General features: G+C 52.1%; 1 protein-coding gene across 10 annotated transcripts in view; it reads left to right on the plus strand.

Moving 5' to 3' along the window:
* The window catches only part of LOC137453928 (muscleblind-like protein 3), a 142021-nt gene that overhangs the window by 26834 nt on the left and 88659 nt on the right, over positions 1 to 26528 (plus strand). For 7 of the 10 annotated variants that reach the window (XR_010990484.1, XR_010990485.1, XM_068163655.1 and 4 more), the window contains exon 2: positions 24056 to 25657. Coding sequence is in view for 6 of the 10 variants with exons in the window: in XM_068163655.1 (XP_068019756.1) it covers positions 25484 to 25657 (174 nt within the window). In the remaining 4 variants the exon portion in view is untranslated. Of the gene's footprint in view, positions 1 to 23980; positions 25658 to 26528 lie in introns of those variants that run through there. The other 3 variants (XM_068163657.1, XM_068163661.1, XM_068163660.1) reach the window with 3 other exon arrangements.

The following is a 26528-nucleotide window of genomic DNA, read 5'->3' on the forward strand; positions in this document are numbered from 1 at the left end:
TTGTGATTCAGTGTTGTCCTTGGTGCCTGTTGAATTAAACATAGGGTGTGCGAGGCGGTTTGCCGGGGCTCTGACTGTTGTGGAGAGCTGGATGTTGCAGAGTCATTATCAGCAAGCCTGAGAAGGTAGCACGACCCTGCTGAACAGACAAGCAAGGTGCAGAGGCACTGGCAGCAGGGAAATCTAAGACAAGAGGAGGCAGGGAGAGAAAAATACGTACGGGGTAAAACTTGCGCAGCCAGCCCTTATGCAGCAGATAAAGCAAGGTCTGGCTGACCTTGGCAGCTGTACAGGGCAGCCTTTGCATAAGAATGACTCGTGCTTAATATGCTGGAGAAATGATTCAGGGACAAATGCTGCTGTTTTCTGCAGTGCTGGGGACCTTATCTTCTGCCATCTCCAGCCGCAACACGGCAAGGCAAGCGCGTTGCAGACAAGGTTAAGAGGAGCGCCTGACCTTCCTCAGGAACTTTCCCTTCTGCTTGCCATGGCCACAGAGAAGGAGAGGAAATCTGGCACTGTCCTCCTGCTGCAGCTGGACCCCTCCAGTGCCTTACAGCAGCCACCTTTGAGAGCTCAGAATAGCCGGATATAAACCCTGGAGCAGGCTGCCCAGGGGGGTTGTGGAGTCTCCCTCTCTGGAGGTATTCAAGCCCCACCTGGATGTGTTCCTGTGTGAGCTGCTCTGGGTGACTCTGCTCTGGCAGGGGGTTGGACTGGATGAGCTTTTGAGGTCCCTTCCAGCCCCTCCCATCATTCTGTGATTCTGGAAAGGCAGTGTGATGAGTGTCTTCCTTAGCTGGTCTGTGCAGTTTGTGTCTCCTACTAGGAAACCTGCTAGGCTCAGGGGTCAGAGAAGTGACTTACTCTCTGTGTTGTGCTGCAGGGAGGCAAGCACAGGTTGGTTGAATGCTGGGGGATACTGAGATGGTAAAGCTTGGCTTCCCCTGATAGACCTGTCAGCATTTCCTGTGCCCCAGAGCTTGTGTGCAGCTCTTGGACAGGCAGAGCCCAGCTCTCCCACTGCTCAGAGTGGGCAGGAGTTAGGACGGAGCCTACAGATGGAGGCTCCCTGCAGCAGAGCCCAGCTCCCCTCCAGCCGAGGTGGAGGTGGGACAGATGGATGGCGAGCTGGCTGGAGTCTCTGCTCCCCACGTCCTGGGGCCAGGCCAGTCCCTGTTCCACCACTGAGGCCAGCTCTGCACCTGTCCATCCCTGCTGGTGGTGTTGCTGTTCCTCCTGGGTTTTTGTTGCCTTCTCCCACTGGAGAAATCGGCCCCTAACCTGTCTACAGCAGCAAAGCTGTCTTGAGAGTTTTGGCAGAGGAGGGTCTCTGAGGGTCTCTCTGTTGTGAGAGGGAGCCACAGACACAGTGTTTGTTGATATTGATCATGGGAGGTGTAATTAATGTGGGCAGAAAATGGTAAAACTTAAATTTAAATGAGAGCTTTAAAAAGCAGTCGATAGATCAATTGGGAGGCTGGGATGAGAGGCTCAGGCTTTCAAACAATAATCAGATTGCTGATAAAATCTCCACTGTGTGTAATTAAAGGGGTTGAGATATTAAATTGGGTGTTAAAGGAGTGGTATTAGATGATGCTGAAGAAAGATCCAGACAAAAAGAGCTCTCCTGTCTGCAGGCAGAGCACCTAACAGGGCAGGAAGGGTGTGGAGCTTGGGGGATGCACTGAGCTGGTGACTGAAACCACAAAAAGAGGAGAATGATGGGAAAGCTGGGGAAAAGAATTCCACACTGCAGTGCTGAACATCTGCCTGGATGGAGACAAGACCTTTTGGACCTTGCAGCCCAGAAAGCAAATCATATCCTGGGCTGCAGCAAGAAAAGTGTGGCCAGAAGGTTGAGGGAGGTGATTCTCCCTCTCTGCACCACTCTGCTGAGACCACAGCTGGAGCTCTGGGGCCAGTTCTGGAGCCTCTGTGCCAGGAAGGATCTGGAGGTGCTGGAAGGTGTCCAGAGAAGGGCCAAGAGGATGAGCAGAGGGCTGGAGCTGCTCTGCTCTGAGGACAGACTGAGGGAGTTGGGGTTGTGCAGTCTGGAGAAGAGAAGGCTCTGAGGAGACCTAATTGTGGCCTTCCAGGATCTGCAGGGGGCTCCAAGAAAGCTGGGGAGGGACTTTTGAGGGTGTCAGGGAGTGATAGGAGTGGGGGGGATGGATCTAAACTAGAGGTGGGAAGATTGAGATTGGATGTTAGGAGGAAGTTGTTGCCCATGAGGGTGGTGAGAGCCTGGCACAGGTTGCCCGGGGAGGTGATGGAAGCCTCCTGCCTGGAGGTGTTTGCAGCCAGGCTGGCTGTGGCTGTGAGCAACCTGCTGTAGTGTGAGGTGTCCCTGGCCATGGCAGTGGGGTTGGAACTGGCTGATCCCTGAGGTCCCTTCCAGCCCTGACAATTCTGTGACCTGGTAGCTCTCTTTATTCTTACCTTGGACCCTCCATGTGCACAGACACCAGGAGGTCCTTTTCCTGCAAGTCAGCCTTCCAGAGGAGTGAATAGAACATGTTAGAACTGACCCCAGCAGCAACTGCTGCCATACAGAAGACTTCCCAAGAGTTAAAATGCTAATTACCAGCTGCCACCGTGGTGCTGTGACATCCCAGTTAGTCAGTGAGAGCAAAAGCATGCAATTGACGTTGTGTTAAGAGGCAGAGGAACAGCTAAGAAAAGTTAGGCTTAGTACTACTGCCAGTGGGATTTATGGCTGCTCCTAGGGCATGTGGCATTTCCAGGGCATTACTTTGAAGTTTCTGTTTTCCCCTTGCCCTGTAATCCATTAAAAAATCAGCAGAAAAGGCACTGGAGTAGCAGCAAATCCTTGGTTTAAGTGGCCTGGGAGTAACGCCACCAAAACAAGTTCTGCTTTGGGGGCAGCCTCAGGCTCTGCTCTGCCAGGCAGCTTCATTTTGTGATGCTGTGCAGGAGGCCCTGGGAAGCATCCCTCCCCCAAATAGGCTTCTTTGCTCACATCCCTAAGGGGGTAATTCAGAATGTGGGACAGAGAGAGCATTTACTGCGGGCACTGCACCTGTCAAGGTAACATTGCCATGGGATGGAGGGTAAAATCCCCTTCTCCGCTAGATTAGAGGAATAAAGTGGCTCATTAGCTCTGGGCGCTTACTTGCTAGCCTTGTCCTGTACCTGTGATGTGATTATCTGAGAAGATGTAGCTGTAAGGCTCTCCAGAGCCTTGGAAAGAGGCCTGTTTTAAGTGTGTGTGCTCATTTTGTTTTATAATCCTGGTGGCAGCCTCCTCCGGGTAGTTCCTGAGGTTGAAAAGCTGATTAGGTTAATGGATTGAAATGTTGCCCCACCCAGTCGGTCATCGGTGCCTCGCAAATGCCTTGTGATCATGATCATTACTGCTTAATTGCAAGCCCATGGGTTGAGCCAGGCTGGAGCTTCCCTTGCTGCTTGCAGAGCATGAGGGTGAGGAGTGGGCAGGAAGGTGTCCACAGAGGAGCTCTCTCTCTCTCTTTCTCTCTCTCCAAAGCTTTTATTTCAAGGTCTCTGAAATTTCCACTGTGGTGTAGCAGGGCGCAGGTAATCTGATCTTTGGAGGAGTGCTTTTGTGCTGTAGCCTGGAGAAGAGCTTCTTCCCTGCTTAAAGCCTGAATGTGGGTTAGTTAAATTGTGGCCCTTGTATAGTCAAGGTCACTCTTCAGTTGTGTTGTTTTTAATTGCAAGCTCTTCCCCCAAGGCTGGGGCTGGAAATGAGGTGAGCTGGAAGAGGTGGCATTGCATCCCTCGATTACTCTGTGTCACCCTGACCCTCCCCTTTGTCTAAGAGGAAAATAAGCTTTGTGAACTCCTGTCCATAGGGTCTGACTTCATGGCTGATAAAAAGGAGGTGTCTCTGGGAAGGCTGATGCTCAGCCTGCAGAGGGCAGGCAGGGAGATAAGGCTGTGATTGTGGCCAGGGACTCCAACAGGAGTTGGGGGAGCTGTGGAGGTCCTTGCCAAAAGGTGTTGTTGTAGGCTCAAGTGCTGAGGAAGCTGGGCAAGTACTAAAGAAGGAGTTGCTTGGGGAGTAATGGGCAGGCAAACCACTGCAGGCTGAGGAGGCCTTCAGAGTTAGAAGGCTGGAGAGTGTTGTGGGGGGAGGTTCTGCATGTCTGCTTTGCTGGGAAGACCCATCTGTGGGTGCTGCTGGCTCCTTGGCTCCAGCTGGATCATTCCTTCACTCTGCTGCTGCTTCTTGGAGGGCTTGCCCTCTCTGCCTGCACCTGCCTGTGCATGGGAGCAGGGAAAGGAGTCACAGAACACACCTCTGACACATCACCTGGGAGGATTTGCATGCTGGAGGGCAAGTCCAGCCTCCCATGGCTAAGGGGTTGGTCTCTTTTCCCAGGCAACCAGCACCAGAACAAGAGGACACAGTCTCAAGCTGTGCCAGGGGAAGTTTAGGCTGGATGTTAGAAAGAAGTTCTTCCCAGGAAGAGAGGTTGCCCTTTGCAATGGGCTGCCCAGGGAGGGGGTGGGGTCGACATCCCTGGAGGTGTTTAAGAAAAGCCTGGATGGGGCACTTAGTGCCATGGTCTGGTTGGTTAGTTAGGATTGGGTGATGGGTTGGACTTGGTGATCTTGGAGGTCTCTTCCAGCCTGGTTGATTCTGTGGTTTTTCTGCAGGGGGTTGTAACTAGATGATCCTTGAGGTCACTTCCAACCCTAACAATTTTATGGTTCTATGATTTTCTTGCCCTCTGTGAACCGTTCCTGTGATTCTCTTTCCAGTCTGCTATGTTGTTTCCACCTGCATCTTGAGCACAAAGAGGAGACCTGCAGCTCTGGGCAGCACAGGAGGTGTGAAAGAGTGCTTTACACCTGATCCTGCCCACTTCACTCCTACTTAGCCTGCTCATACTCCTTCCTTAGTATTAAGGAGCAGAGCAGAGATGCTAGTCTCTTAGTCTTCTTGGCTGCCTCGATGCTCCCTAAACTACACCTCCACCAGATTGACTCTGCCTTGCAGGGTGACTCTGTCACCCTGGGTTGACTCTGGTCTTGCAGGTTTTAAGGGGAAGCTCCTTGCAGCCTCATTCCTAGTGGGCAGAGTTGGCTGCTTCCCTGCTCGAGCTGTGGTGATCCTGGCAGAGTAGTGTGTGCACAGTGCCTGTGTCAAATCCCAGCCCTGCTTTTCCTGACCTGAATGCATGGAACAGCTTGTGCCCTGCTGCCTGTTAACCCTTACAAAGACATGTCCTCTTGTCTTCCTTTGTTCTGGCTTGGCAGCGCTCAGCAGGGTCAGCTCCGTGCTTTGGCTTTAGAGGCAGAGGATCATAGAGTCATAGAATGTTTTGGGTTGGAAGGGACCTTTAAAGGTCACCTAGTCCAACCCCCAACCCAGAGCCTGTGAGGCAGTTAATTGCTGAGTTATGATGGCTCTGCCCAGCTGAAGATCTGCTCCTCTGAGCTATTTAAGCCTCTGTTTCTTGTATCTCGGTGCCAATCAGATTAGCTGGTGCCAGGAAACAGACCACGGCCTGCTTGCTCTTGAATGCAGCCTTTTTCCTCCTTACCTGTTTATCCCAGTCAAGCCACTTCCTGCTCTGCCTTCAGTTCTTTCATTTAGCTTTGTTCCTTTTTATTTTCACAGCCTTACTCTGGCCTGTCTCTTCTCTCCCAGAGACTCTGGCTGGGTTTTGACATTCAACCTTAACAGCAGAGTCCATCCCCTGCCCTGTCCTGCTGCTGCCTGCTCCCTTTGCAGCAACGTGAGCACCCCTGCACTGCTGCACCAGGCTCTTCTTGCTCTTGATGCCCTCCATGAGGCTTACCCTGTTGTAACTTGGATTCATGGTATCACAGTACATTAAAGGTTGGAAGAGACCTCCAGAGATTGTTGGGTCCAGCCCCCCTGCCAAAGCAGCATCACTCAGGGTAGTCTGCATCCAGGTGGGTTTTGAAAGTCTCCAGAGCAGGAGACTCCACAATCTCTCTGGGCAGCCTGCTCCAGGGCTCCAGCACCCTCACTGTAAAGAAGTTTCTCCTCATGTTGAGGTAAAATCTTCTCTGTTCGAGCTTGAACCTGTTGTTTCTTGACTTATCACTGTGCACCACCAAAAGAGCTTGGCCTCCTCCACTTGACCCCCAGCCCTCAGCTATTGGTAGACATTGATCAGATCCCCTCTCAGTCTTCTCTTCTCCAGACTAAGCAGCCCCAGGGCTCTCAGCCTCTCTTCAGAGGGGAGATGCTCAAGTTCCCTAATCATCCTCATGGCTCTCTTATGGAGCCTCTCCAGCAGGTCTCTGTCCCTCTTGAGCTGGGGAGCCCAGCACCGGACACAGTATTGCAGGTGTGGTCTCAGCAGGGCAGAGTAGAGGGGGAGCAGAACCTTCCTAGACCTGCTGGCCACAATTTTATTGATGCACCCCACTATCCCCTTCAGTGTGCAGAAGCAGAGAGATCTCCATTTCACAGCAGAGCTGCTGAAGGCACCCATCTTCCCAGGAGAGAAAGGGGAGAACAGATTGAAGAGGGGAGCGTGGCTAAGATCTGCCCAGCTGCGATTGATCTCGGGGGCTGCTGCTGCCCCTGTTGCCCGTGCAGCCCACGGTGTTGATCTGCTCTTCTCCCAGATGAACCCTTGCACTCTCTTGTTGCTGGTTTCAGTAAGGGGTTTGTTGTTGCAAAGAAAAGCAACCCCAGAGCTCAGAACTCCCTCAAGCTCGCAGGAGCAGGCGTTCCAGCCTGGCCATGAGTGCCAGAGCAGGCCCATCCTCTGCCTCGTGCATGGCCCCACCTTTATCCTTATTCTAAAAATAAAGGGCAAGGACATTCCTTCCTACTTACTCTGTTCTATTATTCTGACCTCATTAGACTTCCCCAGTAGAAAATTTCATTGAACTGCTCTATTAGTGGTGAAAACAAACAAGCCCATTGGACTTCCTCTGGAAAAACTGCATCCCTAGCAGAGGGAATTGCAGGCAGCCAAATTTCCACTGCTGGGTTTGTGCTGCATGCATCTGCTCCCTCCTGCATTTAAGAAACAAAGTTGTCTTCACACTTACAAGAATGTAAACCAATTTGTCCATTGTATCTGAACCAATTTCCCTCCCCAGTTTGAAATAAGTTCACAGGATGTCAGGGGTTGGAAGGGGACCTCTGGAGATCTTCCAGTCCAACCCCCTGCCAGAGCAGGAGCAGAGAATCCAGCACAGGTCACACAGGAACACATCCAGATGGGGCTGGAAAGGCTGCAGAGAAGAAGGCTCCACAACCTCTCTGGGCAGCCTGCTCCAGGCCTCTGGGATCCTCACAGTGAAGAAGTTCCTCCTCATGTTGAGGTGGAATCTCCTGTGCTGGAGTTTCCATCCATTGCCCCTTGTCCTATCCCAGGGTGCAACTGAACAGAAGCTGTCTCTCTCACTTCCTTCTTGACCCCCAGCCCTCAGCTATTGATAGACACTGATCAGATCCCCTCTCAGTCTTCTCTTCTCCAGACTAACCACCCACAGGGCTCTCAGCCTCTCCTCATCAGGCAGTGTTCCAATCCCTTCAGCATCCTTGTAGCCCTGCCTTGGACTCTCTCCAGCAGGTCCCTGTCCCTCTTGACCTGAGGATCCCAGACCTGGATGCAATATTCCAGGTGAGGTCTCAGCAGGGCAGAGTAAAGTGGGAGGAGAACCTCCCTGGCTCTGCTGGCCACACTCCTCTGAATGCCCCCCAGGACCCCCTTGGCCTTCTTGGTCACAATGGCACACTGCCTTCTGTAATGCTATAAGGAGCAAAGTTCTGTTAGCTGGGCTTGCCAGAATAGCTGTTTTATTTTCCAGACCCCCAGAGCTAAATCTGTTTTGAGGCTTCTGTATGTGTGTGTGTGTGTGTGTGCAGGAATGAGAGCCAGGTGATGGATTGCAAAGCCAGGTCATAAATTGAGTTCGTCGGACACCTTTGATTACCTCCTCTGCACTCTGCCCGTAATCGTTCTCCTTCAAACATCCTTCTAATGTTCTTAACAGCAGCCAATTAAAACAAAGGCTCCACTTTGCCATCTATCCCCTCTTGTCTTTCTGCTGTCCCCCAAGCTCCTTCCTTCCCTGGGGTGGGGGGTGGGGCAATAAGTGCATGGATGGATGGTGTTCAGAGGGCGTGCATGAGGTTGGCAGGAACGTTTCCCTCTTTGGGGTAGGCTGGTTTTTGCCTGCTGCTTTAAAAGTCGGCTTGGAGAGGCAGCCAAGCAGGCAGGGGTGGGTGCCTGTGTGTTTGCATGTTGTTGGCTGTGAGTGGCAGGAAGGAGAGGGCACATACAAGGCTCTGTACATCTTCCCTGGCTCAGTGGAGCCCACCTAGTTTTGATTAAATAAGCTCTTTTTGCCCTGGCCTGCAAAGCTTTGCTTTAGCAGCAACCATCTTTGCTTTCGGGGGTAGCTCTGGAGTCTCCTTCTCAGGAGACTTTCAAAACCCACCTGGATGTGTTCTTGTGTGACCTGCCCTAGGTGATCCTCCTGCTTTGGCAGGGTGGTTGGACTCGATGATCTTTTGAGGTCCCTAACATTCTGTGTGATTCTGGGTGTGGTTCTCTGTGGTATGGTAGTTTGCTACTGGGTCAGGTGCTTTCTGGATGCAAAGCAGGCCATGGGTCTTTAGTCAGAGATATTCAGGTCTCTAAGACTTCCCCAGGGGAGAGAAGTTGGAGACTCTTGCACTACAGATGCAGGAAGGTAGGCCAGTTGAAGAGCTGAGGACTTCAGCTGGCATCTGTGACTCGGGTACCTCAGAGAGAATAGAGGGTGTTCAGTCCCTGAGAAGTTGATTCATCCACCTGGCAGTGAGGTGTGTGGAAGGCAGGAGAGGCCAGCACATCAACTCTGAACAGCTTGGGAGGTGACTCAGCGGTGAGTTTGACTTTCCATTGACTTTTTCAGGGCTGAGCTCTGTGGGCTCCTCTCCACATGCATCCCCAACCCCTTTGTTTCCCACAGGGGTACCAGGCAGGCACCTTCTGGCCGCTAGGTGAGAGGCTGGCACTTGATACCAAAGTACACTGCCAAAACTGGCCAGTACAGCTTGCAGGTGCCCCTTGGCTTGGCTGCTCCCCTGCAGAGCTTCCCTTCCATACTGGGAGGGTGCTTGCTGCTGCACAAGCAAGACTGGAGTTGTTGGACGTGCCTTTGATCCTGTTGCAGCCTGCTGGCTTCACGGTACAGAGCCCTGTGTGCACATGCTTTCTGCTGCCCTCCTGTATCCTGTTCCGCGCTGTGAGGGCTGTGGGGTCTGAGGCAGATCTCATTTAGCTCTTACACACTCTCTGCCATGGTAGTTTCTTAATGCCCATTTGCTAAGCCTGGGGGTTGTTTGTCAAACACCACTGAGAGATAGGGTCCTAATGGCCCCTGCGTGCAGTGGCTACTCACTTGTGGCACCCATGGTTGCAGCAGGGGTTGAGCCCATTTCCAGGATCCCAGTCTGGCACTTAGAGTAGAGCATCCCTCCTGTCTAAGGGGTGACCTGCAGTGACTAACCTGCCTGACAGGAGCACCTTTGGGCTTGGATTTTCAGTGGCCTATGGAAGTGTAAAACAGGCCCTCAGTTGTCACTATGTTTGCTTTTCCAGAGGTACTGCACGTTCTAACTTCTTTCTCTTCCTGAAAGAAATTACCCTAAGTACACTGGATGCTTTTGTTCCTGGGCTGTCAGTCTCATTCTGTCATCACAGATTTGATTTGCAACCTGAGGATGCTGTTGGAGGTTTGAGCTGAGGAAACAAGTCAAGGCTTCCCTTTCCCTGAGCGATTTCCTCAGTGTTCCTTGGGGGTGCCCCTGGGTGCCATTCTGTGTGGCCCACGAAGAATGGGCCACAGAATACGGGTGTTTGCATTACCATGCACGAGTCCTCATTTTTTAACACGTTGTGTAATTCAGAGGGACTTGAACCTAAGCAGCATTAAAGACTTTGGAGGCCTGCCCTGTGCGAGGGGAAAATTACTGTCTGGCCCAGAGCGGTGGCTTTGTGATGACTGCATTGTGTGCTGGTGTTCTCTGTTTGTACCAAACTGGTTTGCTGCCAAGTTACTTATGGCTTATCCAAGCTACAAAGAGCGCTGAAAAGAAAAACTATTTTGTTGTTTGCTGTGAATTCTTCTTGCTGAGAAAGAATCCAAACCACCGGCCCGGCGCTGTCTCCTCTCGCTGCGGGCCCCAGGCCGGGCAGCTAACACGTGAGCACGTGGAGCTGTGGTATGTGTGTGTATTCCCTGGACAGAAAGCTGCTCAGCTGCTCCCTCTCTCCTGCAGTGGAAAAAAACTCTGGGAGATTTCAAGGTGTGATGCCTGAGAGTTGGCACAGCCATGGGTTTGTTTGAGGCCTCCTGAGGTAGAGTTGGGGCTCTTCAGTCTGGGAGAGGAGAAGGCTCCGAGACCGAATTGTGGCCTTGCAGTGTCTGAAGGGGGCTCCAGGAAAGCTGGGGAGGGACTTTTGAGGGTGTCAGGGAGTGATAGGACTGGGGGGGATGGAGCAAAACTAGAAATGGAGAGATTGAGATTGAATGTTAGGAACCTGATTTGCCCTGGTTTAAGGACAGGGACTTGCTGGAAAAGGAACAGCAAAGGGATGCTGAGTGGACTGGAACATCTCTGGTGAGGAAAGACTGAGAGAATTGGAGCTTTATATATTTTATAGGTTGGACTTGACAATCTCTGAGGTCTTTTCCAACCTTATTGATTCTATAATTCTGTGAAGTTGTTCCCCAGGAGGGTGGTGAGAGCCTGGCAGAGGTTGCCCAGGGAGGTGGTGGAAGCCTTCTGCCTGGAGGTGTTTGCAGCCAGGCTGGATGTGGCTGTGAGCAACCTGCTGTAGTGTGAGGTGTCCCTGGCCATGGCAGGGGGATTGGAGCTGGCTGAGCCTTGAGGTCCCTTCCAACCCTGACAATTCTGTGATTCTATGAATTCTATGACCACAGATGTGCTTTGAGGAGATGCAGTGTGAGACTCACATGGAAAAGCCTTTCTGTTGGAGAAGGTCTGCTCCCTTGAGCATGGGGCTCTGTCATGGAGAATTCTGAGTGGGAGTTTTCCAGGCACAAGAATGTGCACACAGGCAGAGGCACCACTGAAGCACAGGACTTGGGCTGGTCTGCTCTGCCTGTGCAGCAAGTCTGATACCTCCCTGAAGCCCCAGGCCCCCTCTGCAGGGTGGTGGATGGCTGTGCTGTGCTCCCATTTCAGTACTTCTCCTGATTCCTAGATTCACAGAATGGTTTGGGTTGGAAAGGGACCTGGAAGCTCATCCAGTTCCAACCCCCCTGCCATGGGCAGGGACACCTCCCACCAGCCCAGCTTGCTCAAGGCCTCATCCAGCCTGGCCCTGAACACCTCCAGGGAGGGGACATCCAGTGAGGGGACATCCTGTATCTCCCCACCCTCACTCTAAAGAATTTATTGCTGATGTCTGTTGGAGTCCATTGCCTGTCTGGAGAGCTAGGGCCATGCCTGGAGCTCAGCAGAGGCCTGTAGGTCATTTCTGCCATCAAGGATGCCAGGCAGGGCAACTGGATGAAGGCATTCCCTCCCCTCAGCAGTCCCCAAGCAGCCTGCCCAAAGACACTTATCTGATTGACAAGGACCTAGGGGTTTCTTGAACACTGAGTAGGATAATCAGATAGATTGTGGGATACATCTGCTTGATCCTATTGCTTACCATTACGTAGTGGGGAACAAGCCTTAATGAGCCTTGGCCTTTCCTGTCTCCTCTGTACATTTGTTAGACTCAATTGAGCTCTCTTTGTACGAGACAGCTCTCTTTGTGCTCCGAGATGGAAGCATCCACCTCTGAAGCTGGCTGTGCTTTGAGATGGGGGTTTGGATTAGCTGACCTCCAGAGATCCCTGCCAACTTTTTCTTTAACTTTTTTCTCCCCTTTTCTTTTGTGTTTGCAGCTGCTGTAATTGTGGTCCTAACCCCCCCCAAGCGGTGCTGGCACCAGAGGGGATTTCAGCACTGCCTCACAGCAGTGCAGCGGCTGCTTCTGCACAGCAGAGGAAATGCTTCTTGTGGGTTAGCCACCCTGCTCCAGTGCGGCTCCCTGGTCTTTGCCACTGGGAATCTACTCTCCTTTATGAGGCTAGAAGGGGTGTGCCACAGAATCCCAGAATTGTTGAGGCTGGAATAGACCTCTGAGGTCATCCAGCCCAGCCTGTGAGCTGACACTGCCACACTGACCAGACTATGGCACCGAGTGCCACGTCCAGTCTTGCCTTCAACATCTCCAGGGATGGTGACTCCACCACTTCCCTGGGCAGTCCATTCCAGTGTCTAATTCCCCTTTCCATGAGGAATTGCTCCCTAAAATCCAACCTAACTCTCCCTTGGCACAGCTTCAGGCCATGCCCTCTCATCACAAGTTGCCTGGGAACAGAACCTGACCCCCACCTTACTACAACTTCCCTTCAGGTAGTTGTAGAGAGTGATAAGATCTCCCCTGAGCCTCCTCTTCTCCAGGCTGAACACCCCCAGCTCCCTCAGCCTCTCCTCATCAGACTTTCCCTCCATCCCTTCCCCAGTCTGGTTGCTCTCCTCTGCACCTGCTCCAGCACCTCAAGATCTTTCTTGCAATGAGGGGCTCAGAGCTGCACACAGTGCTGGAGGTGAGGCCTCACTGGTGCCCAGCACAGGGCAGAATTCCATCCCTGGTGCTGCTGGCCACATTATTCCTGATACAAGCCAAGATGCCATTGGCCTTCCATGCCAGCTGGGCACACTGCTGTGCCAGGTTGTAATAGAAGGGAGCATCTCTCTCCATGTACCAGTGGCAGGAGAGCCTGGCTCAAGCAGAATTCCCACTTGGTTGCTTGATGAGCAGAGCATCCTCCAGAAATGCTCATACCCCACACGTGTGGGGTCACAGTGCATCACCATTGCTCCCAGAGAGCTGGAGTAGCAGAGAGGTCTCATCCTATAGCTGGCTCCAAATAAGCTGATGGTAGAAAATTGAAAGCCCAAAACACCAAACCTCTGTGTGTGTGGTTATCCTAAGAGCAAACCTATTCAGTGTGCCCCGAGTGGGGAAGTGCCTTTGAAGCACTGCACTGCATGCTGCCCTGGAACACCCCCTGGAAAGGTGTTTGTTCTGCTGAGGCATGTGTGTGGGTCCAGCACAGCAGCTTCTCTGAGTCTGTTCAAAGACTCAGGGGGAAAAAAAGAACAAGCTCCTCAAATTGCAATGTTTTTGTAATGCCTTTTTGCCTTAGAAATGCTCAGCAGACAGTGGCAAGTGGAGGGAAGGGAAGGATCCATCCAGGGGGACCTGGACAGGCTGGAGAGGTGGGCACAAGCCAACCTCATGAGGTTCAACAAGACCAAGGGCAGGGTCCTGCAGCTGGGTGGAGGCAATCCCAGGCACAAATCCAGGCTGGGCAGGGACTGGCTGGAAAGCAGCCCTGAGGAGAGAGACTTGGGGGTGCTGGGGGAGGAGAAGCTCACCAGGAGCTCTCAGTGTGCACTTGCAGCCCAGAAAGCCAATCAGATCCTGGACTGCATCAGGAGAAGTGTGGCCAGCAGGGCAAGGGAGGTGATCCTCCCCCTCTGCTCAGCTCTGGGGAGACCCCACCTGGAGTACTGCCTCCAGTTCTGGAGCCCCTATTGCAAGAGGGATGTGGAGGTGCTGGAAGGTGTCCAGAGCAGGGCCAGGAGGATGAGCAGAGGGCTGGAGCACCTCTCCTGTGAGGACAGACTGAAGGAGTTGGGGCTGTTCAGTCTGCAGAAGAGAAGGCTCCCAAGTGACCTCATTGTGGCCTTCCAGGATCTGAAGGGGGCTACAGGAAGGCTGGGGAGGGACTGCTCAGGATCTCAGGTAGTGATAGGACTAGGGGGAATGGAATGAAGCTGGAGGTGGGGAGATTGAGGCTGGAGGGGAGGAGGAAGTTCTTCCCCATGAGAGTGGTGAAGCCCTGGAATGGGTTGTCCAGGGAGGTGGTTGAGGCCCCATCCCTGGAGGTGTTTAAGGCCAGGCTGGCTGAGGCTGTGGCCAGGCTGATGTAGTGTGGGGTGTCCCTGCCCATGGCAGGGGGGTTGGAACTAGATGATCCTTGTGGTCCCTCCAACCCTGGCTGATACTATGATACTATGAAATGGCTCCCAGCCTGGGGGGGTGTTTGGGAGAAGAGCTAATCCTCCAGGAGCGAAGGGGACAGAAGTTTAGAACTTTGGACAAGGGGCAGTGGAGGTTGGTGAAGAAGGAAAAGAGGCTGTGAACACTTCAGCTGGCTGAGGATATAGGAGCACTCCAGCCCATGGGGTGCAGAACAGTGGATTGCAGAAACAAATGGACTGGTTTCCAATCTTTCCCTAAAGCTGGCATTTATTTTTCCTGTGATTGTTTGCTGCAGGGTGTGAATGTGGAGTGTTGAATGTACACAAGGCAGCATGAAGTTCTCCAAGTCTATTTGTACTTGGGATTTTTTGTCTACAGCAAAGGCCTTCTTTTGTCACAGTTTCTTTATTTCCCCCTTTAGTTTCTCAGCTGCCACCTCTGCAGGTAAGAGAGGTGCCTGGGTCATGCCAGGGCAGCTAAGAGCAGAGGTGAGTGATGGAAGAGCCATTTTTCCAAGGACAGCAGCACTGCTGTCCCTGCAGAGCACCATGGCTCTGGAGTGCCATAAAACCAGGAGCTTTAACAAAGCTACCTCGGAGGTGGGATGCACCTCAAGAGGTGGGATGCACCTAGGAGGAGGGATGCACCTAAGAGGTGGGATGCAGTTTGTGCTCCTGAGGAGCAGGAAGATTTTTTCCTGTCCTGCTCTTCCCATAGAGGTCATTGCCCAGTAACCCACACTCTGTAAAGTCACTCTCAGCTAGCAGCAGCAGCGTGAGCAAGTGTGGGGAAAGAAGGACAGTCACAGAATGCCAGCTTGGAAGGGACCCCAAGGATCCTCTGCTCCAACCTATCTAGGTGACAGTGAATAGAGTAGGATAGAATAGAATAGAATAGACCAGGTTGGAAGAGACCTTCAAGATCATCCAGTCCAACCTATCATCCAACACCATCTAATCAACTAAACCATACAACCAAGTCTCCTCCTGAACACCTCCAGGGATGGTGACTCCACCACCTCCCTGGGCAGCCCATTCCAATGGGCAATCACTCTCTCTGTGTAGAGCTTCCTCCTCACCTCCAGCCTAAACCTCCCCTGGCACAGCTTGAGGCTGTGTCCCCTTGTTCTGGTGCTGGTTGCCTGGGAGAAGAGACCAACCTCTGCCTGGCTACAACCTCCCTTAAGGTAGTGCACTTGCCATGAGCTGGCTCAGCACCCTGGCAAGCTGAGTCTCAAACTGCCCAGTGCAGGGCACTGCACTGCTGCCCTTGGGAGATGATTCCAGGCTCTGACTGTGCTCATGGCAAACATTTTCTCCTGGAGTGCAATGGGAATGTGCCCAGCAGTACCTTGTCCCCATCCCCCCTTGGCTGTTCCATGGCACTCCTTGTACCAAGGGAGTCTCCATCCTCCTGGCAGCCACCCTTCATGTCCTGCTCCATGGTGATGAGGTCTGCCCTGAGCCTTCTCTTCTCCAGGCTGAACAACCCTAGTGAATCTCAGCCTTTCTTCACATCTGGCAGGGCTGCCAGCCCTCTGATCATCCCCATGGCTCCTTCAGCAGAGGTGGGTGGTGTTTGCATGCCCAAACTTCTGCCTTGTGCACGCCGCCACGCTTGGAGCGGCTTCACGTCCTGCCCACGACAGTTTTCCATTACAGCACCATGGGGGTTAGCTTTTCTTTTTCCTTTTCTGTGCACATGTGGCATCTGGGTTCTGTCCTCCTCGTTCTGAGCAGGCAGCACTCAGGGCTGAGTTGACTCTTTGGCACAGGATGTGATCCCTGGGGGATTCCCAGCCCCAAACATCTGTGATTAGACCTTGAACAGAAACTTTTTCACACGTGGCCAGGGTAGAGGAAACCTTCCCCTTCTCTGGTGGAGGAACAAAAGGAGGTTTATTTTCTTCGAGCTGTAAAGGTCTCCTTTAAATTAAGTAAACTGTTCCCTGAGGGGGAAAAAGTTTCCAGGTACAGAATGTTCAGAAAGGAAACAGTCAAAGTGTCTGCCACGTCCCCACAGAGCTTGTTTTAAGAGATCAGAATATTATTTCCTCGCTTGAAAACAACAGAAAGAAGGAAAAACAACCTCTTGCATGTCACAGAAAAGAAACTGGCTTTCTCCAGGCTGCCTTTCTGCAGCCCACGAAGTGCACAGGTGATGGGGAGCTATGGAGAGGCTGCCTCTTGCAGGGATGGCTGCCGTCCCAAGCGCACAGCCCGTGTGAGCGCAGGGGGTCGGAGCCGGCCCACGGGGGGAGGCAGCTCTGCTGTGTACAGGCTGCTGGCATTGGAACAGCAGAGGAATTGCAGCCTACAGGAGGCTGAGCACTGCTGGGTTTTATGTGATGGAGGGGAAGAGCCTTGCTGAGTGGGACTTCAGCAGTGAAGAATCCACACCTCAACCTTAAGGGTATTATCTTTGTGGTTTCTTTTGCTGTTGTAAAGCACTTTTGAACCAGTCCCAAGCAAAGCAGAGCTGCCCTGGGATCCAATCATGGCTACAGTTAGCTTGCCATGGGCTTTTCTGAGGTCCAAAATCATTGCATCACAGAGTGCTTTGGGTTGGAAGGGACCTCCAAAGCTCATCCAGTCCAACCCCCCTGCAGTCAGCAGGGACATCCTCCACTAGATCAGGTTGCTCAGAACCTTGTCAGGCCTGACCTTGAATATCTCCAGGGATGGGGCCTCAACTACTTTCCTGGGCAACCTGTTTTAGTGTTCCATTACCCTTCTGGTGCAGAACTTGTTCCTCACATCCAATCTAAATCTCATCTTCTCTAATTTCAAACCATTGCCCCTCATGCTATCAGTCTAGGCCTCTGGAAACAGTCCCTCTGCAGCCTTCTTGTAGCCCCCTTCAGGTACTGGCAGGCTGCTATTAGCTCTCCCCAGAGCCGCCTTTTCTCCAGGCTGACCACCTTCAGCTCCCTCAGTGTGTCCTGGTGGCAGAGCTGCTCCAACCCCCTGATCATTTTCATGGCCCTTCTCTGGAATTGCTCCCTCATGCCTGGAGGTTTTTGCTCTGAGGTGACCTCATTGTAGCCTTCCAGTATCTGAAGGGGGCTACAAGAAAGCTGGGGAGGGACTTCTCAGGCTCTCAGGTAGTGATAGGACTAGGGGGAATGGAATGAAGCTGGAGGTGGGGAGATTGAGGCTGGAGGTGAGGAGGAAGTTCTTCCCCATGAGAGTGGTGAAGCCCTGGAATGGGTTGTCCAGGGAAGTGGTTGGGGCCCTGTCCCTGGAGGTGTTTAAGGCCAGGCTGGCTGAGGCTGTGGCCAGGCTGATGTAGTGTGGGGTGTCCCTGGCCATGGCAGGGGGGTTGGAACTAGATGATCCTTGTGGTCCCTTCCAACCCTGACTGATTCTATGATACTATGTCCTTCCCCTGTTGAGGGCTCCAGAGCTGGACACAGTACTCCAGGTGAGGAGCTTCTCTAATATCAGCCAGCTGAACTAATCATAGTATCATAGTATCAGTCAGGGTTGGAAGGGACCACAAGGATCATCTAGTTCCAACCCCCCTGCCATGGCCAGGGACACCCCACACTACATCAGCCTGGCCACAGCCTCAGCCAGCCTGGCCTTAAACACCTCCAGGAACGGGGCCCATTGTGTGGGTCTCTGAAAGCTCCCCACAAACCTGGGTTATCTTCTCTCATGCATCACTGCCAGTAAACAAACCAGTGTAGGGACTTCCCAGTAAAATCTTGCTCTCAGTTACACCTTTTAGGTACCTTTGAAGGGCAAGGCTGTAGCTTCATGTGTTGTTTTCTTTATGACTGCTGGGAAAATGGAGGAGAAAGAAAGGCCTGGGGAAGATGCCCAGCCTTGGTTTGCTGTGGGAATGTGCAAGTGCTGGTGTTGGCTGGGTGCTGGTATTCTCCTAAAGAAGTTTTGTTTCTCTTTGAGAACAAAGCAGTTCAATGTGCCATTTTCATTGCTCCCATTTCTCTTTGCCACACAGTGTTTCCAGGAGCAGAGAAGTTATTTGGAGCAGTGATTGATGGTGGAAATATCTCACTGCTGTTGGAGTGAGGAGTTCCCCATTCTGGTTTATTGAGGAGGGAGTGGCAGGGACACCAAGCTCTTCCATTCCCATTAAGGTGCAATGAAAAAGCTGAGGTCAGAGCATCATCTCAAAAGCACAAGGACTGATGAGTGAGTGAGTGTCATTTGTGCTGCCAGCTGAATTTAGTGCTTTGAGGAAAGGCCATTAAAAAATCCTTTTTTGCTGCTGACAATATCTGGATGCTCAGAGAACATTGAAAGTTCAGAAGTGGGATGTCAGTCGTAGTGGAGTTGGTGAAAGATTGCAGGTCTGAATTTTGCAAGCTTAAGAGCACAGCTTTGCTGTTGCTGTGCCTCAAGGGTGTCCAGCCAGCCAGGCTGGCTGGGTCTGAGCTTTCATTAACCATAGCTTGCAAAACTGGGTAAAGCATGCTGCAGCCTGGCAGTCCAGGGCTGAGCTTGGACTCAGGAGAGCAGGTCCTGTGCTTCATGTCAGGTGCTGGTGGCTTGTGTTTGAGGAGAGGCTGAGGGAGCTGGGATTGTTTAGCCTGGAGAAGAGGAGGCTCAGGGGAGACCTTCTTGCTCTCTACAACTACCTGAAAGGTGGTTGTAGCCAGGTGGGGGTTGGTCTCTTCTCCCAGGCAACCAGCACCAGAACAAGAGGACACAGTCTCAAGATGCACCAGGGGAAGTTTAGGCTGGAGGTGAGGAGAAAGTTCTTCACTGAGAGAGTCATTCATCATTGGAATGTGCTGCCCAGGGAGGTAGTGGAGTCCCCATCCCTGGAGGTGTTTAAGAGGGGATTGAATGTGGCACTTGGTGCCATGGTCTAGTCATGAGGTCTGTGGTGACAGGCTGGACTGGATGATCTTTGAGGTCTCTTCCAACCTTGGTGATACTGTGACAGCATCACATGCTGAAGAAAGGGCACAGCTGGAACTTGGGTTTGGGAAAGCTCAAGTGTCCCCTCGGCTCTTACTGTCCCTGTTCCACTTCAGCTGAATGGGAACAGCTGCCCTTCTCACTCCCCAGCACTGTCAGTTAGGGCAGCAACCCTTTTGCTTCTCATCTGAGCTGTCACCATCCAGAAATCCTTGAAGAGCAGTAAGTAAGGGACCCACCTTGCCACTTCTACTGAGTCTTGGGGTTTGTTGGGTTTTTTTTCCTTCTCACAAAGGAAAAAGGGGAAAAAAAACCCAAGAAAGAAAGAAAACCCCAAACCATTCCCTTTTAAATAGCATCATTTACACTTGGGAGATGTTTGAATACACCCTGTCACATAAATTACAATCTCTGAACTTGACTGTCAGGAAGTGTCCTCACCAGTTGACATCCATGGAGGGTGTCAGAAGAAGGGGCTGGGTTTTGTGGAAAGCAGGAGGAATTCGAGTGCCAAGTGAATGTGCTTGTCCTCAGGTTACCTTGAGTGCTGAGGGCATCTCAGGCCCACCAGAGGCCAGCCCTGGCCTGACCTTCGCTCCCCAGCCTGCTGTTATTCCCTGTCGCTTCAGTAGCTGCAAGGCTGGCTCTGACATCTGGAGCAAGCCCTGTCCTCCTGCATCTCAGGCAATTAGAGCCTGCCCAAGCCTGTGGCCCTGAAGCAAGGGCTGCAGGGATGCTGCAGGTTCCTTACAGGGATGAAGGCCACAGGCTTTCCTCTCAGCTCTGCTGCTTTCTCCAGCTTTGATGCTGCTGCTGCTGAAACGAGGTAGCAGGGGAGATGAGCTCTACTAGAGAGATCTGGCTCGCTGGGTAGGGTTCAAAAGGCAGCAGCTACTCTTTGTGTTGTATTTCCTGCACACTAAGGCAGCCTGTTGTTTCTAGAGCTACTTTTCATCCTTGTTGTATGTTGATTCTGGCTTGCTGCTGTTAGTCCTCCCATTTGAAATAAGGGAGAGAACAAAGTCAGTAAAATGCCAGCTCCCTGTCTGTCTCCCTCATCCCCTCCTCACCCCCAAAAAAAGTAGGAGTACAAGGGAATTGGAGAATTGTGGGGAAGCATCATGCTGAAAATCATGGAATGGTTTGGGTTGGAAGGGACCTTCAAGATCACCTAGTTCCAAACCCCCTGCCATGGGCAGGGACACCTCCCACCAGCCCAGGTTGCTCAAGGCCTCATCCAGTCTGGCCCTGAACACCTCCAGGGAGAGGACACCCACAGCCTCCCTGGGCAACCTGTGCCAGTGTTAAGAGTGATTGCAGTTGTTTGCTGCCAGGGCTGAAACGTGGGAGACCGAAAGCTGTGCAGTGTCAGAGGCAGGTTCCTGCCCGGTGTGTGTAACCCTTTGGTGGCATGCACGGGAGCCCTGCTGCAGCAGGAAACGGCTCTGGCGGCGCTGTCAGCCCTGCATGCAGACGTTTTGGGCTTGCCACATGGAGAGGGGATTTGCAGCAGCCCAAACAGTGACAGAACTGTGTTTGTTGACTTGCAGAAAAGCCTAACTCGTGCTCCTCTGTTCTGCCTAAGCTGCCGAAACCCAGCGACTGCTGCCTGTGCTTGCTGGCCTCCCAGCCCTGATAAACCTATGAATCAGAGTCATTTATTTAGGCCCTGATTCAGCAAAGCACTTAAGTACGTGCTTCAGGTTTTCTTCTTCCCGGTAAGATTGTCAGCAATGCTCAGGCTTAAGCATGTGCTTAAGTGCTCTCCTGACTGCAGAGCAAACAAGGGGTGGGGGCAGCCCCCCCGCGGTGTTAAAAGTTTATTCACTTCTTTGGCTTCCCCTGGCGTAGGAGCCCTAGACCTAGCTCCTGAGATGGTTGTCTGCCCTTCCCCAGCAAGACAGGTTGTTTCCATAGCACAGAATATTCCTTGTGGCTCACTCTGCACGTTCATAGAAAGGAACGGAGTGGTTTGGGTTGGCAGGGACCTTAAAGTTCCAACCCCCCTGTCATGGGCAGGGACACCTCCCACCAGCCCAGGTTGCTCAAGGCCTCATCCATCCTGGCCTTGAACACCCCCAGGGAGGGGGCAGCCACAACCTCCCTGTTCCAGTGTCTCCCCACCCTCATTGTCAAGCATTTCTTTCTCATCTCCAGTTTCAATCTCCTCTCTCCCAGCTCAAAGCCATTGCCCCTGCTCCTGTCACTACAAGCTCTTGCCACAAGTCCCTCCTCAGCTCTCCTGTAGCCCCCTTCAGGTACTGGAAGGCTGCTCTCAGGTCTCCCTGGAGCCTTCACTTCTCTTGGCTGAACAGCCCCACCTCTCCCAGCCTGTCCCCATAGGGCAGGTGTGTGCTGCCCTGCAGAGCATGGTGGGGAGGGGTGGGTGTCTCTGTTCCCATCAGCAGTGTTTCTTCAGCCTTTTCTGTTTGGTTATATCCTGCTAAGAACTGTAAAAGAAAAACAGCAACCATGTTACATGTCTCAGAATGTTTAACGTTTTGTAGGATTCATTTGAATTCCCCATCCCAGGAGGTGTTTCAGAGGCAGAGTTGTGGTGCTGGGGGACATGGTTTAGCACAAGGCTCGGCAGAGTTAGAGAGTGGTTGGATTCAGGGACCTTAAAGGTCTTTTCCAGCTAAAACCTTTGTGTGATTCTGTCTTGAGGACTGTGCAGGCACGTACCTGTGTGTCTGCGTGCACGTGTGCTCCAGGGCTACACGGCAGAGGGAGATGAACGTTTGGTTTGTTACCCTCTCTGTGATTTTCCAGAGCAGAAGGCTTGAGACGTGGCAGACATTACTGCACTGTGCCTACATCTTGCTGTAGCTGTGTGTTCAGTTCAGACCTACCATGTTCAGGCCCTTGCTCCCCTGGGAGTCTGAAGCTGTAGAACAGGCACTTAGTCCACAAGATGGTTGTATTTCAATCTGCTCCAAGCAGCTTCTGAGAGAGCATTCTTTCTAATCCCCACCCATATCTGACCTGTTCTAGCTCGTTTTGAAGAGCTGCACCCAGCCAGTCCCTAGCTCTCTGCTGAAGGCTTCCACTCGCATCTTTTTCCTTCCTGCTGAGCTTATTTGGACAGGGAGCCCACATATCAGTGAATGGAATTCCGGGGTGACTTTTGCTTTGTTTGTGAACCTGGGATTGATTTAGAGCACCTCTGTTCTTTGTGAAACCCAGAAGACAAGAGCAGGGCTAGGTGTGCTTTTTTTCCCCCTCACCTTTGAAGTCCAGAACCTGCTTAGCAAACCTGATACTTGCCATCTACCATTCCCCACCCGATGTGCAAAACCACGCAGGTCCTTCCAGCAGCATGGGTCGGACTAACCTTTTGTGCTGATGCTGCAAGCTGGACTGCAAAGGTCTGGGCAGGTTTTATTATGAACCTGACTCTAATTAGCCTAGAAAATAACCTGCAATGTAGGTTTAACAAACGTTGGGCTTTTGGTTTTTTTTCCCCTTTCTTCACATGTGAAATAATTTCATCTGTGAATCCAACAGCCTCTGTGCCCCCTCCCCACTGCTGCTGACAGCCTCTTCCCACACTTCTTCCTAGCTTCGAGTGTTCCAGCTCCTTTACGTTTCAGTTACTGATCGGTGTAATTGCACTAACACAGCAATAATAAAAGAGGAATTTAAGCTTCCTTTTCTTGTCGTTGAAGGCTCTTCTCCTGCGAAAGCTTGGAGCCTTAATAGCAGTCACACGAGCAACATCCCGCGCCTGTCAAGTGTTTGCAAAGGTGGGCGGGTGTACTTCAGGAAGATAAAGGGCTGGATTTTGGGAACTTGGAAACAGCCCAACCCTATCCAGCAGCATTGGAACAGCTAATATTAGAATGGGAAACTCTAGGGACAGCTTAACATTTTAGCGCATGCCAAGGAAGCCTTGAATAGGAATGCATTGAAAGTCGCTTGTTGTATAACACGAGTTGCTGGAGTAGGAGTAATCCGAGTTGCCTTCAGTCTGGTGGAAAACTACAGCTGTGAGCAATGAGTTAATTTTTTCCGTGTGTGTGGCTTAGATTTTTTTTTTTTTTCCTGTGGAGTTTGCTTTTAAGTTTTGTGAGCTCCGAATGCGTTAGAGGAGCAACTTCGAGCCGGTCGTTTGTCTTTGTGTGCCGTCGCGGGCTGCCGCTGCGGGCACAGCTCCGCGGCTAGGGATGGGTTAAACACCTTAAAAACGTGAAGTGGTGCAGGGGCTGCGCTGGAGCACGGCTCCTTCTGCTTTGTATACAAGAAAGCCACCGGCTGCCTCTTCCTGCCTGAAGGTTTCCATCAGAAAAGGGAAGAGGGGGCAGTTAATGAAAAAAAAATTAAACATTAAAAAATAAACTAAGTTTAAAAAAAAATGGTGGAAAAAAAGAAAAGTGAAAAAAAATAATTTAAACCCAGGGGAAAATAAATGGAAAAAGGAATTGGGGAAAAAATAAGGGGGGGGGGAGAAGAAATAATGGGGGGGCAAAGAAGTGGAAGCAAAAAAGAATTGGAAAAAAATTAATAAGAGTATTAATAAAAATGAATAAAGTAACAAATTAGAAAATAATTGGGCACAAAATGCGAGTGGGGGAGACGAAAAAAATAATGGGCAAATAAAAATTTGGGAACAAATAACTAAATGAGAAAAGGCTGAAGAGCGCGGTGTCCCTTTTCTGGGTTGGGAGGGCTGCTCGGTGGATCAAACCCACCCCACGCTACTGGCTCTTGCCGGGGCGTCGGCGTGCCGAGGCTCTGCGGAGGCTGCGCTCGGTCCGTCCCGCCCGGGCGCTGCCGGGCTCGGCGCAGGTCGCCGGGTGCGGGGTCGCCCCCAGGCCGGGCGGCAGCGTGGGGGGGTGGTGGTGTGTGTGTGGGGGTGCTGTAGGCGCTTTTCCCCGAGGCGGGCACAGAACCCAGCCTCTGCTAGGCTGGCCCGCTATGAAACGGTCTCTTTTATTGGTCGTCTGCCCGCGCTTGCTGCTGCAACGATAAAAGCCATTGGCCGCCCGCTCCTCCCATGCGCAGCTCGGTGCGGGAAATGCCGCCGGTACCGACAATGGCTGCCGGGGCCGCGCCGCGCCCGCCTCAGCGCGGCTACCGCCGGCTCGGGGCTGATTCTGTGTCTCTTTTTCCCTGCAGGTTGCTGAAAAGTGCCTTTCCTGAAGCCACCGCTGCTTGGATTTCTGTCTAGGGCTGCCTCTCTCTGCCCCTCGCCCCCTTCTCGTTTGAACCCGCCGTCGCTTGCGGGCTGTGCGCTGAAGGCAAACTCCTCCAGCCTTGCCTCCCCCTTTTATTTTCTGCCCCTTTTTTATCTTTTTTTTTGGGCTCCCCATTTACACGCACTTCGCTCAGCCATTTTATTTTATCTTTTTTTGGTTTTCCTTTCCTTTTTTTTTTTTTTTTTCCCCCGTGAGTATGTAGCAAACATTGAAAAGAAAGAAGGGGGGATAAAAAAAATACGGCAATTACTTCAGACGTCCTTTTTTGCTCCTTTTCGACGCTCGGGAAGCGAAAGTTTTAGAAGGAAGAAAGAAGACGAAAACGAAACGAAACTAAAATCCATCCCTCCCCCCTGAAGTTTTCATCTCTCCCCCCGAAGTTTTTTATCTCTCCCCGCCAAGTTTTCGTCTCTCCCCGCCAAGTTTTCTTCCCCCCACCAAGGACCGAGACCGTTCCGCAAACCGAAGCGCTGCCAGCAGCATATGCTTTGCTGCTTCTTTCTTTCCTTTTCTTTTTGGTTTTTTTTTTTTGGTGGGGGGGTTTGTTTTCCTCCTTTTGCAAGAATAATTGAAACCATTAACTGGAGAGCACAGGATCCCTTTTCTTTTTGAGAGCCTGCCAGCGATCCGCGAACGACTTTCGGGCGGGCGGGCGGGCGGCACAAAACCCCAATCAAAAGAAACCCACCCAAACAAACCCTTATCTTTTAAACTTCTACGATTGCACTTTTTAAAAGGAGCTGGCCTCTAATTTGATGGTTTGTTGTTTTTTTTGAGGGGGGGGTGGTGGTTTTGTCGGTTCGTCGTCGTTTTGGGGGGGGGGGTGGTTGGCTTTTTTTTCCCCCCGTCGTCGTCGTGGATTTCTATTTCGTGATTGGCTTTGCCGTTTTTCTTCGTCCTCGTTTAAACCGACGGCGATTTGACTCGGCGTGAAACTGGAGAGAAACAAACCGAAGCAAAACAAAACACAAAACAAACTAAAAAACACTGCCCTAAGTGCTGATGAATAGAGGAGTTCTACCAAAGCAACAAGTTAGTTCTTTCTTCACCTTTCACTTGAATTCACTTTTTTTAGCCCCTTTTTTAAAGAAAGAAGACAGAGGAACAAGCAAACGAAACAAACAAACAGCAAAACACGAAACCAACCCCCGACCCCCTTCAGAGCAGCAGTTAAGAACATTGCCCCGCAAAAGGAGGGTGGCGAGTTGCTGGCGTTTTGAATAGCGTTTTTTTTTTCCCCTCCTTCCCCCTCCTCCCCCCCCCCACTTTGGTGGTGGGTGGGTTGGTTTTTTGTTTTTTTGGTTTGGTTATTTTTTTCTGTGTTGTTGGTTTTGGTTTTTTTTTGAATATGGCTGTAAACGTCTCCCTGGTTCGTGATACAAAATGGCTGACGTTGGAAGTGTGTCGAGAGTTCCAGAGGGGGACTTGTTCTCGCTCCGACGCCGAGTGCAAGTTCGCCCACCCGTCGCGCAGCTGCCACGTGGAGAACGGACGAGTCATTGCCTGCTTTGACTCCCTCAAGGTGAGCGCTGAACGCCTGCCTGGACCTCGGCTCGCTTGGCCCTTTTCCCCCCCGCCCCACTTCCCCTCCCGCACGGCTGGTGGGGTGCGCGCAGCAGCTGGAAGCTCGCTCTGGTTCTGCGGGGAGGATGCTGCCCCGCTGCGGGATGGAGCTCCTGCGAGCTAGGCTGAGCCTGACGACAGGTGTGGCTGGCTGGAGTGCCAGGTGTGGCTGGCTGGAGTGCCAGGCATGGCAGGGGGGAGAGCGAGCGTTTTGTCCAGGGTGTTTTCCACCCCCCGTCATGGCTCGGGTCCCATGCAGCTGTACTCGAAATGGAGAAGGCAGCTTGTGGGCAGCGCATGAAACCCAAATGGGAGAGGCAGAGAAACCTTCCCGTTTGTGTCCGGAGCGCAGGGATGTGAAAGGTGCTGCTAAAGAGCAGAGACGAAAGCAGCGTGTCCAGATAACGAATCAGCTCTGGCTGTGTTTCCTGGAGCCAGAGCTGCAGATGCACTCTGGTGCTGTCCTGTCGAGGAGGAGCAGCAAAGATGCTGGGAGAACAGCACTGCCAGAAAAATGGCTGCTGGGGAAATCCTTCCTGCTCTGAGCTCTCTGCAAACACCATGGCCCTGCTAGGCCTGGCTGAATTAAAGCTCAGCCTTCCTGCTCTGAGCTCTCTGCAAACACCATGGCCCTGCTAGGCCTGGCTGAATTGAAGCTCAGCCTTCCTGCTCTGAGCTCTCTGCAAACACCATGGCTCTGCTAGGCCTGGCTGAATTAGAGCTCAGCCTTCCTGCTCTGAGCTCTCTGCAAGAAGCAAACACCGTGGCCTTGCTAAGCCTGGCTGAGCTGCAGCTGAGCCTTTCTAATCTGTGGTCTCTGCAAACATCAT

The sequence above is a fragment of the Melanerpes formicivorus genome, unplaced genomic scaffold, assembly GCF_026170545.1.
Source record: "Melanerpes formicivorus ecotype bairdi unplaced genomic scaffold, bMelFor1.0.p_v2 SCAF_73, whole genome shotgun sequence".
Classification (NCBI taxonomy): Eukaryota; Metazoa; Chordata; class Aves; order Piciformes; family Picidae; genus Melanerpes; species Melanerpes formicivorus.